Source organism: Lipotes vexillifer, unplaced genomic scaffold, assembly GCF_000442215.2.
Source record: "Lipotes vexillifer unplaced genomic scaffold, Lipotes_vexillifer_v1.1 scaffold1424, whole genome shotgun sequence".
Taxonomy (NCBI): Eukaryota; Metazoa; Chordata; class Mammalia; order Artiodactyla; family Lipotidae; genus Lipotes; species Lipotes vexillifer.
In genome coordinates, this window is record NW_006788259.1 from 159,521 (window position 1) to 175,083 (window position 15,563).

Here is a 15,563-nt window from a genome sequence, read left to right on the forward strand (position 1 = left end):
TAGACTTTTCCTACCTTTTTTCCTTTTTACTAAGTCAAAGGAAACCTTTTTCAAACACTTTAACTGAACACCTCATCATATGTAAGACTGATATGATCTGTGGATCTCACTCTGTGATGTGCTCAGTGCATAACAGTAGTGGCTACTCAGTAACTACGTGTGTATAAAATAACTTCACATGTCATGTGGCTTAACATCTCAAATCTAACACATAGCAAAATTTATTTTCTAAGCTTTCCCCTCTAACGTGCTGCACTTCAACCTTCCTCATCTCAGCAGTGACAACTCCAGTTGTTTACAGCAAAACCCTGTAATTCTCCTTTTTCTCTCATTCCACATTCAGTCCATCAGGGAATTATTTTCATGGCTCTGTCTTCTAAATACATTCAGCACTTGACTGTTTTCACCACTTTTGCTATCATGCTAGTGTCAGCTACCGTGAACTCTCACTTGTATTACTGAAGTAGCCTTCCATCTCTCTTCCTGCTTCTACCCTCATCCCCCTAGGCTCTGTTTTCTAAAGCAGGGATCAACAAACTTTTTCTGTAGAGGGCCAGCTACTCCACCATTGTAGCCTAAAAGCAGCCCTAGACAATACATAAACGAATGGGTATGGCTTTGTTCTAATAAAATTTGATTTATAAAAGAAGATAGTGGGCTGGACTTGGACCATGGGCCATAATTTGCAGATGCCGGCTGTGATGCATCCAGAGTGATCCTTTTAAAATATGTCAGATCCTATCACTCTTCTGCCTAAAATTCTCCAGTGGATCCATCTCACATATAGTAAATGCCAAAGTCCTTTACTCCTCCCTTACTCTCCAGAGAGAGTTCTCCTGATGTGCTTAACTGAGAAATACAAACAAAGGTGGTTAATAGGAAGGAGAGTTAATAGGAAAATGAGTATTAAGTAGCAACTATAGCATACCTGCTGCAGATGGTGTTCTCGACACCCATTATGACCTTTTTTCTTTTCATGAACTTTCATTAACTCAGTGATAACTACCTTATAACCACCTTTTTTTTTTAAACAAACGCAAGAGAATAAAATTTAGAAATCTTAGTTTACAAACACTGAACCAAAACATTTTTAATCAGCTGCATGAAGTTTCTGTCTCTGCTTACATATGTTAGGTTTCAGCTCAAAGTCCATTTTTCCAAAGTCTAAGGTAACAATAGCCAGGCTATGATGGCCACCCGTAGGGGACCAGAAAATTTTAAATTTTTCTCAAAGGCCCATTCACAAAAGTAAGAGACCTGGCTTGACAGCATTGTTTGAAAAAAAAAAAAAAATCTGAAAAAAAAATTTTTTTAGAAGCTTGTGTGTGATGAAATGGCTACTTTAAAAGGAGTAAAGGAATGTTTTTGGGCTATGTGGAAGTATAATGCCCAGCCCATGGAAACAGTTAGCCTTCTGTATCTTGGCTGCTCAGCCCATATGAGAATATCTTAGTTAGTTCTTACTAACACGCTTATGACTAGGATTTTTTTAAATAAAATATCGAATATGCTTCGGTCTGTTACATGGAGTGTTTATGAAACTGATAGAATTTTGAGAGGAAAGAAAGGAGACAGAGCTTATACTTTGGTGTTTATGGGAATATCTTGTCACCTAGTTTTGTTTTGAATATTGTCTGTAGAGCTTTGGTTTATCTAGTTCTTTTTTTATGGAGTGATTTGGAGAAATCGAATCTAACTATACTGCCACTGCTGCCATCTTCCCAGAGTAAGCTTTTTAATACTTAATATACATTTTTGTACAAAGATCCCTTCCCCTTTTATTTTTTAAACTACCTTTGTAGTTATTTTAAAGGGCAGATTGATAGATTAATGCTTTCGTGATAATATTACTTTATATTGTTTTACACTTAGAGATTGGCTGTGGGAGAACTAACGGAAAACGGTTTGACGTTAGAAGAATGGTTACCTTCAACATGGATTACAGATACTCTCCCCCGAAGATGTCCATTTGTGCCACAAATGGGTGATGAGGTATTTTTTAACTTTTAAAAAATATCCTTTGTTTCATTCAAGTAACTTTAAATACTTTTTATAGCTCTTGAAACAGAACTCCAGAAAATTGTAGCAGTTTTATAAAATATCTCATTTTACATATTTATAGCTGTATATGGAAAAAGGAAAATTAGGAGGAAAGTTTTACTGATAATCTTTTTTGAGCCTACTGTAAAAATTGCAATAGCAAATTAAATATTGTAAGAGAATAGAGGTTTCGTTGACATTTTAAAAGCTAATACGTATTTTTTAATAAGAGGATTTTATGGCCAGTTTTCTTTTTCCTAAATTAAAATATATTTATATGGTAAAGGGAAAACAAAATTCAGCCTTTTATTTTTATTTCATAGAAGTATTTTATTTAAATAACTATAATGTTCATAATATGTTTCTTAGATCTTAAAAAAATCTATTATATTTGAAATATCATTTCATTTTTAAGAAAATATGGTTGGCCATCATTTTGGGCTATGTTCTTGTGAATTTGAAATGAAAATGTAAGATTAGACCAAACTTTTCCACTCAGGAGTTCATGTCTCCTTGTTTTATGCATAAATGTTAAGAGGCAGGGTTATCTGGTGTTCAGTAGATTCATAGTAATAAGTTAGGAGTTAAAATAGAGGCTTCTTTAGCAGAGCACACTAACAGTAGAAAGTGACAGGTGGCAGTTGACAGTTTTTAAAAAAAAAAGGAAAACAAAACGTTTTTAATGCAAGAGTAATAAGTAACTCTAAAGTTCCAGGCAGCTGGAGCAATAATGATATTAATGAATAGAATGAATGTGTGTAGGCTAATGGGTATCCCAAAATATTGCTAAGGACTTAATACCGTTTTCTGAAATTCCAGCAGCATTTTTTAACAAGCTCAACTATTTATCACGGGAAGTGTCGTGGGAAGAACACTTGGGGTCAGACTGCTGTATTCACGTACCGGTTCTCCAGGGTGGTAGTCAGGAGTCACTTAAATTTGACCTCCATAAATGAGGATAAATATATGCCTTGCTCTCTTTATAATGACAAAATATATGTGAAAATATATATGAAAATATATTTTTCATTTTAAAGTTTCCTGCATTTGTACAAACTGCTTGCTATAAAAGCAGGTGAATAATCAACTAAACATGACCCCTAGTTAAAACTTACTTTATTATGCAACATAAATTAACTTATTTTGAATCCAAATATAAAATGGTGAAACCAAAAAGCCAAAAAATAACTGCTTATCCTAACCTCTTAATGTTATTTAGAACACTATGGTTATGATTAAGTGACAGTAGGACAGCTTGAGGAAAAGAAGGGGAAAAAAAATCAAAATATTAGAATTTCTTTTAGTTTAAGGGACATTAAATTCTCTCTGCAGTTTCAGCTGATACCGTGCATCTTGCGTCAAAGGAAACACATTCAAGTTTTTAAATTGTGATTTTATTTACTTTTTAGGTTTATTATTTCCGACAAGGACATGAAGCGTATGTTGAAATGGCCCGGAAAAATAAAATTTATAGTATCAATCCCAAAAAACAGCCATGGCATAAAATGGAACTACGGGTATGGTGTTTATAACTTAATAGTCCAAAAAGATGTGATTATAGAGGAAATTGAATTGAGTGTTACTATTTTCACTATAAGAAACTGTATCATGAAGATGCCTTTTCTAATTGGAACAATCTGGGGAGTAGAAGGTGTTTAATTTATAAAGAAACATAAGATTGAATTTATATATTCCAGTAGTTTATAAATTGGGAATAAAATGTAATTATGGTGAGAACTGGACAACATTAACATCTAAGGCAAACTTCATCTTTGTAAATTTGGAAGTATTTCTAGGTTTATCGGCAGTAGTTTAAAATTAATTTCCATGTCCTTGGAACTGTGTTAGAAAACTCTTATTTTGATAAAGTTTTCCTTTTTCTTTTTTTTTCTTTCTTTTGTTTTCTCTTTTTTAAATTGACATATAACTTGCATACTATAAAGTACACAGATAAGTACACAGCTCAGTGGATTTTTACATATACACACAAGAGTAATCACCTAGATCAATATTAAAATGGATAACTTTTTTTATTATGTTTAGCAGTTTATTTTGTGAAGATGGTTTCTTATTTTCTGTATCTTCCTCAGGAACAAGAACTGATGAAAATAGTTGGCATAAAGTATGAAGTGGGATTGCCTACCCTTTGCTGCCTTAAACTTGCTTTTCTGGATCCTGATACTGGTAAACTGACCGGTGGATCATTTACCATGAAGTAAGGACTGTTGAAAGAGGCAATAGTTTCTTAGTATTGTAGATTATTTTTCAAGATCCAGATAAACTTGAATGCCTTTTAGATATTTGTAAGTATATGACCTAATCAGTTTGTTTCTGTTTGTACTTAGGTACCATGATATGCCTGATGTTATAGATTTCCTAGTCTTGAGACAACAATTTGACGATGCAAAATATAGGCGGTGGAATATAGGTGGGTAATTTATTTAGAAGCTGTAATGTTTGCTTTATCTAATAAGTGACTTACTACTTTTCATAATTTAGGTAAAGATAATCAGAAATCTTGCCATTTGCAGGGATGTTAATAAGAAAGTAAGATATTGTGTCAGGAATTTATTTATTTTTAAGAATGAAAATACTTCTAATTTAGGTGATGCTGAAATTCCAAACATTTTCTCTCTTATATTTCTTAACTATGTATAAGATTGTTTATAGCTATTCCTTCTGCTGTTCTATGTGCTGAATTAAATTCTTATCCAAAGGAATTAATGACAGAATTCAAACTTGAAGCAAAAGTAGTCTTCCAGTTCAAAATGTTTAATAATTTGGACTGGGACTAAAACTGAACTGACATTTTTCTTTTATTGGTTAACTCTGTTAAAATTAAAGCTAATATTGTAATCAAGACTCAAAAAAACCGTCTAAAATCCTTAGAAGTCTCCAGGCATTTAAGGTGCATTAATTTATGTACAGATGGATGTGCTATTTTCTGGAGTATTCCTTTTAAAAATTTCAAACAGGACCACTCTGTCATCTTGGAGTAGACTCTGGTGCCTATATGGCTTATTTGGTTTGAAAAAGCACATCAGTTGACGTGGCATTTCATCCCTCTTCCAGTGCCATTGGAAGGCCTTTGTGTGGTGATTTGTTGTCTCTTGTTTGGTCTTGGTAAATGTAGAAATTTACATGTGTGCTGTAAAAAGAAAAATTATGGAAATGCAAGTCATTAAAATTAGGGACATGCAAGTTACAGAAAAAAATTTATATCCCATGTATCGTTTCTCTGGAAGCTTTGAAAGATGTGTTCCATCAAATAAGGGAGAAAAGAAAAAGACACGGAATCTCTGCAGGAGACAGGAAATTCAGAACAGGAAAGCACCAAAAGGAATTCCCAAATAACAGTCAACAGAAATCTCAGGATAGCATCTGTTTAGCAAGTCTGTAAAACAAACAGTCCAGAAAACATTGTCCTCTAAGAGTGAAATCATCAGGGAAAAAAAAGTGAAATGGATAAATTGTATAAGATGTTTGACTTTGTGGGAAATTATATATTGAAGAGTGTTTTATAGTTTGAGCTATTAGAGAATGTGGGAAGACATAATCATAAATTCAGAGAAAACCAACCATAAGAAAATGAAGCAATTATACAAAATTATATAGGAAAGGAATTGTGTGCTATTTGGCTCATTAGCAAACAATATTTATACAGTGTAGTCATGACAGAGGAAAACTGAATATGGATTAAATAAAATGCACATACCCTTTATATACAATTATATGGAGAGAGACAATATTTAATGTCTAAAATTGATGAGTGAAGAAATAGCTAAATACTCATTATTTAGAAAACCGTAAGTAAATTCAAGAAGAAAGTTAAAAGTTTTTCTTGGTTTTAGATGTAAGCCTTTGGTACATATGATTTTTTAAATTATTTACACGTGTTAGTTGATAAGATCAATTTCACCTCTTATTTTTGAGGACACGCATCCGCCAATAAATTGGCGGAACAAATATTAGCAGTCAGAGTCCAGGAGAACATTCTAGAAATGCACTGACAACCTAAGCAAAGAAATACGGCAAGTATTGGACAAATCAGAGAGATATTTCAAATGGATGTACATCAGAATGTTCTCATTTGGATCTTATCATTTTTCTCCCCTAAATTTATAGATTACTATTTCTTCTAAAGTTAATACTAGTTAGTCTACTATTTCTGAAGATATTTATATGTATCTACCAACTGCCATTTAAAATTACATCAATAATAATTACTTCAGCTTGTCCTCAGGTATGTTTAAGGCTTGCTCTGGTAGACTCTATTCCTTGCTTAACTTCATTCTCATTAGCCTGCAGTATCGTTCATTGTGGTCAGGCACACATTATCCAGTTCTTCCTCTTTAGCGTACTGTCATCAGTCTAGGTACAATAGGATTGTAAGAAATAGCTTTATGAAACTCATTATTATGTTTACTGTAAGGTGTCGGAGGTGTCAGTAATGCTGTTTATTAAATTATATATTAGCTTCTCACTAAGGGTAATGTCACTAATATGCATCTGAGGATCAATTAGAGACTCTTAGTCTAGTAATAGATCATGTTTCCCTCTTAACATTGGCTGTTAGAATGCTTGAATATGAATCTAAATTTGATCCCAGTGCATACCCACTCAGAGTATATATATACATATATATATAACTCAACAACATGCAGTTGTGTTCGGTTAATTTAGCCTGACTCCAGCTTTCTTTTTTGTCATTAAATTTCTTTTCTTTTTTTAAATTCATTTTATGCTATATAGTTGGCCCTCCGTATCCATGGGTTCTGCCTCCATAGATTCAACCAGTTTTGGATCAAAACTATTACAAAGATTAGTTGTTTTTGTTTCTTTTTTATTTGTTTCTATAGGAAAGGGAAAGTGAGTGTACAGATAAGTGTTAGTAACTTAAGGGTGATTGAGTCAAAGGAAAGCAGGTTAGATTGTTGTTGTTTGGTTTGTTTTTAGGCTGGACTCTTAATTGTTGGTTAGAGGAACTTCCCTACAGAAAGTAAGAATTCAAGATAGACTATAAATATTTTGGGGAAGAAATTATCTGTGTTTTTATTTGAATGAAACATTTGTGCATAGTCCTAATGATGTGCTAGATTGGTAAAAATGTTTAAGATAAGAGTGAATTTCTCCTTACCGTAATAAAATGTAAAAAATGGTGCTGAAAAGTTAGTCACACTTCAGGTGTGCTTGTTAAATAACTTTTTCCCTCAGTATTGCTGATTTTATTTATTTACTTATTTATTTTGGAGTGTGTAGGTCATTTTTCATAGGTCTTTTAAAATCATACAGGCAATTTCAGTATCTTAAAGGAAAGAGGAGTAACAAGAGCAGTGTTTCATTTCAGAGTAATGAGATGGCTTTTATTCTTGTCCAGGTGACCGTTTCAGATCAGTCATAGATGATGCCTGGTGGTTTGGAACAATTGAAAGCCAGGAACCTCTTCAGCCTGAGTACCCTGATAGTTTGTTTCAGTGTTATAATGTTTGGTAAGGAAGTATTGTATTTTTGTTCAGCCTAACTTGTTTTGAATGTTTTCCCCATTAATAAAATGATAAAGATACTACTTTTAAACACTGAAGTAATTATTTTTACAATGTGATTTTATTAAAATTGCAATGCAATGTTTAGATTTTTTAACATAAAGGTTTTCCTTCCTTTAAGCTGGGACAATGGAGATACAGAAAAGATGAGTCCTTGGGATATGGAGCTTATACCTAACAATGGTAAGTGTATGTTAAGCTTTTTGCGTCTGTATTATGGAATTAATTTCTTAAATAAAAATCTGATTTGCTAACTTGCAACTACAAAGAGTTCTTAATGAAGACAAAGTAGAAAATATTCATTCCACAAATATTTATTACACACCTATTATTGATCCTGGAGGTAGGGGAGGCATAACAGTGAAAAAATTAGACATAATCCTTGCCCACTTGGAATTTGTAATTTAACAGGGAAGGTTGAAATTAATTACAGCAAAATATGATACTGATTTGCTAATTATTATTCACTCTAGAACAGGGGTCCCCAGTCCCCGGGCAGTGGACCGCTACTGGTCCGCGGCCTGTTAGGAACTGGGCTGCACAGCAGGAGGTGAGTGGCCGGCGAGGACCGAAGCTTCATCTGCCGCTCGCATCACTGCCTGAGCCATATCCCAGTACCCCCCGAACCCCCCACCCCCACCTCCCGTCCGTGGAAAAATTGTCTTCTATGAAACTGGTCCCTGGTGCCGAAAAGTTTGGGGACCGCTGTTCTAGAAGATGAGCACTTGGGATCAAAGATATTTTTGTAACTCCAGCAGAATACATAGAATACAGTGTAATACTTAGAGTTCAGGCTTTTGAGTAAGACTTAGATTCCTATCCTAGCTCTGCTGTCTTTTATCTATGTCATCTTGACAAGTTCCTTTAAATCTCAAAACTCCAGATTCTTAGGATTCAGCTTTTGAAACTATGTAAACTAATACTTTCCTTACAGGGCTGCTATTAGGATTAAATGATATCATATGTGTAAAGTGCTTATTATAGAGCCTGACACATGTAAGGGTTCAATGAGTAGGTAATTATAATTAATAATAATAACCATCATCTTGCATGTGGCCTGATGCATTGCCTTAGGATTTGGGAGTTAGCCTTAGGCAGTGAGTATGACATCTTCCTGGAACTGAGAAAAGACCAATGTGGCTGAAGCCTGGAGATTGCATTTTCTTTCTGTTTCATTGTCCATGTTTGTTTCAGTTTTAAAAAAATACAACACACACAATTGTATATGCCTAAAAAGGTTTAAAAGGATATATACCAGATTATTAATAATGATCATTTATAAAGGGTGGGGATATGAGGACTTCCACAAATTATCTTTTACATTATTCTGTATTGTTTGATTTTTTTAATAGTATGTTACTTTTACTATCTTTTACTATTCTTACTATGTAAGAATAAAGATTTTAAAAAACAAAAAGAAAAAAAGCCTGACTTGTAACATAGTAGAAATAATCATTTATAAATGGAGTTCCTCACGAGTTATTGTATTCCAAAAGAGCAGAGAAAAGACAGTGTGGGAAAACTAAACCCAATCTGGTAAATCTTAGAAATGAGAAAATGGTCATGCTGATTTTGTTCAAAACTAGTACTTTCTAGAAATTATCACTTTGAGATACCAATACCAATAATGTCTTTTTCATCTCATTGCTAAATTAGAGCTGTTTAAAATATCTTAATCAACTTGTAAATGTGTTACATGACTTTTCTTCTGGTTTTAGTTCTCTCCTTTGTGAAGGTTTGAATTTGAAGTCACATCAGACTATTGTGAATATGAGAGAAATGAAGCTAATCGATGTTGTAATGCCTGGGGTATTTCTTGAAATGAATTAGTGACAGTAATATACTACTTGTCTCCTACCTGAATATATTGCTATGTGGAGGGGGTGATTTTTGTTGTTTTTGTTCTATTTGGATACACGTACATAGGCACTCATAGAGTTTAATTACATTTTGGGAGGAGGAGAAATTTTGTAAACAAATAGTAGCATATTTCGAAATGTTTCTCTCATGAAGTCTAGTTCAAAGAAAAAATTGCTTGGCAGATTTGTAGATTTTCTGTCACCACCACCCCCTAATGATTCTGTTAAAGATTCAGGCATGAAGAAAGCATACCTTCATCGTTTAAGAGCAAAAAGCGTAAGAATCATCTGTCAGTATTCATAATTCTCTCTGTTCCCACATTTTAAAAAACTGAGCCTTTGATTGAAGCATTTCTGAAAGAATACCACTTTTGCTCAGTTTCACCTGTGTGTTTTATCAAAGTAAACATGGAGATTATACATTATGAAATGATTCAGAAAACTTTTAAACTTGCATCATTTTATAGGAATACTTTCTCCTTCACCTGTAACTGATAATAGAGCAAGTTGTCAGGTATAATTTTGGAGAAGTAATTATATGCTCATCTAGAGAATTATGAAATTAATGTTTTAAAGAATAAATTTTATTGACCCTTGAAACATACTTTCCTTTAATGAAAATAATATACTTACCATTTACAAAATTATACTTTATAACAATATTAACTCTGATTTCTAAAGGTAACCTAAATACTAGTAAATTACCACATATTTTCACTAAATCTGCTTTCTTTCTTTGTATTTCAGCTGTATTTCCTGAAGAACTAGGTACCAGTGTTCCTTTAACTGATGTTGAATGCAGATCATTGATTTATAAGCCTCTTGATGGTGAATGGGGTTCCAATCCCAGGGATGAAGAATGTGAAAGAATTGTTACGGGAATAAACCAGTTGATGACACTAGGTAAATAATAGTAACACATGAATATAGATAGAAGATGTTGCCAGAAAGCAAAGGAAAGGAAACATACTAGTATTCAAGCAAAGCTTTTTTCCATAATATCATGTCATTGTTTTCAAACATTTTTAAGTGGTTTTTTTTTTCAATGCGATTTTACGCAGGGCTTAAATATCTAAAACAGTTATAAATGAGGTTGCTCTAGCTGAATTTCAGAGTAAGGGACCCCAGAAACATCAGGGGTACCGTTGAAAAACCTAGATCCTCCAGAACCTAATTTTAAAATCCTTCACATACTCACGCTGACATGATACGACTTGAAAGAGGAGGGCTGAAAGCTGAGTTATATGGGTAACTGTACCAGTTTTCCTCTTAACTTGATACACGTATACACAATAGAATATTTGTAAAGGGAAGGAAGAGGGTATATGAACTGCTTTGCTTTATTTTAAAAAAAAAGAAAAAGAACAGTGACCACAAAGCATGGTTATCTGAACTTTTGGTGCCCAAAATAACTCTAAACTAGTGTGTTGGTTTGTATTAACCTAGACTTTCAGTAAGGAATGAGCTTTAAAGAGTCTAAGGGAGAAATTAGCATGAATAAGAGCTGAAGATATTGGAGACACATGTTGGATGATATTTTCATCTAAAGTCTTTTAAAATATGGGCAACACTTAATTATTGTCTCATACTATCTTAGGTAATTTTAGTAATTATGTCAAAACAATTACTGTCAAACACATAACATAGATTCAGGAATGGCCTGGTTTTAATTATAGAAATACATGTAGATGTTCTTTAATAAGTCAGTTTTATATATTGTCTGTCATCTCTTTTCTTCTAAGGAATCCATAAATAAATACTCCTAGAATTTTGCAGTATAAATGTAGACATAATAAAAAGTGAGACTGTTAGCTAAACTATGTATTTTCTATCAGAAGATAGTGGTAGACTAATGGTTACGTGGATTAGAACTTAAGGCTTAATTCAAGCAGAATTTTGAAGTATCTTAAGCAATACAAAAATAAATTTATAAACGTATTTGTTTGTTTATCTTAGATATTGCTTCAGCATTTGTGGCTCCTGTGGATCTGCAAGCCTATCCCATGTATTGCACTGTAGTGGCATATCCAACGGATTTAAGTACAATTAAACAAAGACTGGAAAACAGGTTTTACAGGTTAGAACCATTTGCTGTAGCTACTACCAAAAGAAAGCTAAGTGATTCTTTCACCCTTTTACTGATCCTCTCTAGCCGTGTTTCTCAAACTTCAGTGTGCATGCAAATCACCTTGGGGATCTTGTTAAAATGTAGAATCTGGTAGTAGATTTAGAGTAGGACCTGAGATTGCTTGTGTTTCTCACAAGTTCCCAGTGATACTGGTGCTGCTGGTCTATAGACCACACTTAGAGACAAATATGAATTGATAGTCACTGTCTTTGTATTGTAGTTCATGAAACAGTCCAACATATTTTATTTTCTCCTAGATATCCCATTGAAATATTTGTTCATGGATTTTTTCATAGAATAATATTAAAATTGTGTGTTCTCTTATTTATTTAGCTTATGAATACTTCTGAAAAATGAAATTAGGAAAATTTTGGGTACTTTTTATAGCTGTAGCTTAGTTTGAAATATAACTAGAGTTTAAAAAAGATGTAATTTCAGTTAATTTGTGTACGCTGGTTAACAATTTTGGTAAACATTGAGTTCTAATGTTGGGCAGGCTTTGTAGGTTTATTGCCTAAAATGTCTTATCAAAAAGTGAGGTTAAGGGCTTTCCTGGTGCCGCAGTGCTTGAGGGTCTGCCTGCCGATGCAGGGGACATGGGTTCGTGCCCCGGTCCGGGAAGATCCCACGTGCCACGGAGTGGCTGGGCCCGTGAGCTATGGCCGCTGAGCCTGCGTGTCTGGAGCCTGTGCTCCGCAACGGGAGAGGCCCGCAAACCGCAAAACAAAAAAAAAAAAAAAAAAAAAAGTGAGGTTAAGTCCATTGTTTTCACGTAAAGAAATCAGACTTTTAGCTTTCACATTTCTTATGACTTTTGCTTATTAGCAGGCCAACAACATTTTAACTTAAATAATAATTGCATTAAAACTTTATTTTTGTGATCAGTTTTATAGTACTGCAGTTTTTTACATTACTGTTTATTTTAACTTAGGGAAGGTTTTGTTTGTTTGTTTGTTTGTTTGTTTGCGGTACGTGGGCCTCTCACTGTTGTGGCCTCTCCTGTTGCGGAGCACAGGCTCCGGACACGCAGGCTTAGCGGCCATGGCTCACAGGCCCAGCCGCTCCGCGGCATGTGGGACCTTCCCAGACCGGGGCACGAACCCATGTCCCCTGCATCGGCAGGCAGACTCTCAACCACTGCGCCACCAGGGAAGCCCCTTAGGGAAGTTTTTAATCATATTTTGTATTCATATTTTTCTGTGTAAAATGTGCCTTTAGTTCTTTTTAATACTTAAATTATAATTCTAATTTGATACTGTGTGTACCTGGCTCTGAAAACACCATTTGTTATTCCTTACTGACTAAGGTAGGTTTCTCAACAAAAGCATTACTGACATTTAGGGCTGGAAAATTCTTCATTATGAGGGACTGTCCTTTGCCTCTACCCTTAAGTGCCAATAGCAGCCCCTAGTTGTAAAAACCAAAAATGTCTCTAGACACTGCCAAATGTCTCCTGCTGGGCGGAGTCACTTCACTGAGAAACACTTGGAATAAAGAAAACTAAGGCATTGGACTTTACGTTCTGATCTTGTTAGGTATTTCTGCTGCTGCTTCATTAATATTTGTCAAAAGCATTGAGATGAGGAGGAAATCACCTGGGATTTGTGCCTCCCAGCCATCTTCCTCTCGAAGCACACTTCTTTAAGTAAATCACTTTCAACGTTAAAGGTTTAAGACAGGAAATGGAGAAGAAATTCTTAACTATATCCTTATTTCTCTCTAAGCCCCTAAGTTGTTAAACCTTAGGAGTTACACCCCGGGCTTCAGAGATGGAACAAGACGTGGGAGGATAAAAGGGAGAGAAAGAATTGTTTTCTACACACTAGTAGTTGGACTACATCTAGAAAGATAAACTTCTGCCATCTCTCACCATTGTTAAAAATATACTTTTTCATAGAAATACTGCTCAACATGAGAATTGCTAAGGTGTACTGTATTTCAATATACATTACAGCTTAATTAGGCTTTTTGGCATTAGCCTAGCTTAGCCAACTTAACCAATTTAGGAAAAAAATCTTTTGGAACAGAGTCCTTACTTAAATTAGAAACTGCCTGATTTTTAACTAAATAATGTAGTTGTAGACCTGAGTTATGTTCTTATTTCATAATAATGATGCCTGCATGTGCTATTTCACTGTTTCGAGCTTTTTTGCTTCTCCTCTGCTCATTGGCTTCAGACTTCTCACAGTTTGTAGTTTTCCTCTTTGATACTTCTAGTTCAGTCTTAAACCACTGTCAGTTTGCCCTACTGATATTAAATCCTCATGCCTTATCTTACACACAGTTTCTATAGGGTACTCTGAAAATGGCCTGTGATTCTTTTATTAGAATGAGCCTTGTAAATGCTATTAGAAATGCACAGAAGCTTTTCTATATGCTTCTGTATCCACAATTATATATAATTCTTTAAAAATTCCATATAATTGTTTTCTGTTCAAAAATCAGTAACATTTCCTGAGTATTTTGTTCCTTATCATTTTAAGTTGGATGATATTCTAGAATCTGCCTTTGGATTTTTCTTTTGTTACTGAAATAAAATAATAAAACACCAAAATTTTAGTACAGTTGACTCTTGAACAGCATGGGTTTGAACTGCATGGGTCCACTTATACATGGATTTTTTTTTTCAATAAATACGTACCTGTAGTACTACATGATCCATGGTTGATTAAATCCATGGATGCGGAACCTCGGATACGGAGAGCCAACTCTAAAGTTGTATTCGGATTTTAGACTTCAAGGAGGGCCAGTGCCCCTAACTCCCCCATTATTCAAGGATCAACTGCATTGTCTATTTAGTTTAAAAAAAAATTTAATTTTCATTTCATTAGGTTTCTGAGTAAACTAACATGTTCACCATATTTTTGTATCTCATAAGCAAGCTGTTAGTTAGCTTTTCATTTTTAAATGTCATTTGATTACCAGTAATAGAATTAGATTGAAATTGCTTGGTTTCCTTTTTTAAGTAAGTCAGATATGCTTATTACCAAAAAATGACACCATACATGAAAGGAATATGTAAAGCAAAAACTAAAACTCCACTGTTTCTCTCCTCCTGCTACTCTCCTTATAGTCTTTCTCCTTAAAAGAAGGCCCTGTTGATAGACTAATGTGTCAAATCCAGACATTTTCTATGCCAGTACATAACGTTACTACTCTTTTCTACCCCCTCAACACAAATGACATTCTGTTTTTTTGAAAACAGCTTTTTAAGGTGTAATTGATTTAAGACTGCAATTAAAAAGTCTGAATGTCTTGGTTTTAAAATGTGTGTATGTATTTCTAAGTATAAAGAGATTAATAAGACTTCTGCATTTTGTTTGTTTAAAGGCGGGTTTCTTCCTTAATGTGGGAAGTTCGGTATATAGAGCATAATACACGAACATTTAATGAGCCTGGAAGCCCTATTGTGAAATCTGCTAAATTTGTGACTGATCTTCTTCTACATTTTATAAAGTGAGTATTTTTCCACACTTAATTATATTACTGTAATAATTAATGGCAGTATTTTAAAATGTAAAATGCCAAAACTTAGAATACAATCATTTTTTATTATACATCATGTCACGTGCTGTGCTATAAGCATAGTTCCACTCAAAATAGGAAGCGTATGTCTGTCTAAAGAAGCAGCGTTTAGTTCACTGGCTGATAATAATTACAGAGTCAAAGAGATTGTGTTACAGTTGTGTTCTGCCATTCAAGTAAGAAAATATGGATCTTTCTCTAAATCCAGTGTCCGATAATAATAATAATAGCAAGCTTTTACTGAACGTATAATGTTTTACCTAAATTAGCTCTTCTAAGTCAGATAAAAATCTTAGAGGTGGGAGAGATCATTATCTGGAATTTACAGTTAAGGAAATTGAATCTTTTAGAGGTTAACTTGTTTAATTTTCACAGTTAATGAGTGCCATTTGATTTGAGAACCTTTCATCTTAACATTGTATTGCCCCTATCAAGTTTAGGAACAGGTATTCAAATACATCAGCAGGA

At 34.0% G+C, this 15,563-nt stretch overlaps 1 protein-coding gene across 1 annotated transcript in view; it reads left to right on the plus strand.

Annotated features, from left to right (window-relative positions):
* Nucleotides 1-15,563, plus strand: part of PHIP (PHIP subunit of CUL4-Ring ligase complex) — a 127,021-nt gene that overhangs the window by 92,926 nt on the left and 18,532 nt on the right. Inside the window, exons 23-31 of the mRNA XM_007461537.1 lie at nt 1,873-1,992; nt 3,450-3,557; nt 4,131-4,255; nt 4,386-4,468; nt 7,418-7,529; nt 7,705-7,766; nt 10,190-10,345; nt 11,399-11,519; nt 14,901-15,026. Of these exons, the coding sequence (XP_007461599.1) occupies nt 1,873-1,992; nt 3,450-3,557; nt 4,131-4,255; nt 4,386-4,468; nt 7,418-7,529; nt 7,705-7,766; nt 10,190-10,345; nt 11,399-11,519; nt 14,901-15,026 (1,013 nt within the window). The remainder of the gene's footprint in view (nt 1-1,872; nt 1,993-3,449; nt 3,558-4,130; nt 4,256-4,385; nt 4,469-7,417; nt 7,530-7,704; nt 7,767-10,189; nt 10,346-11,398; nt 11,520-14,900; nt 15,027-15,563) is intronic.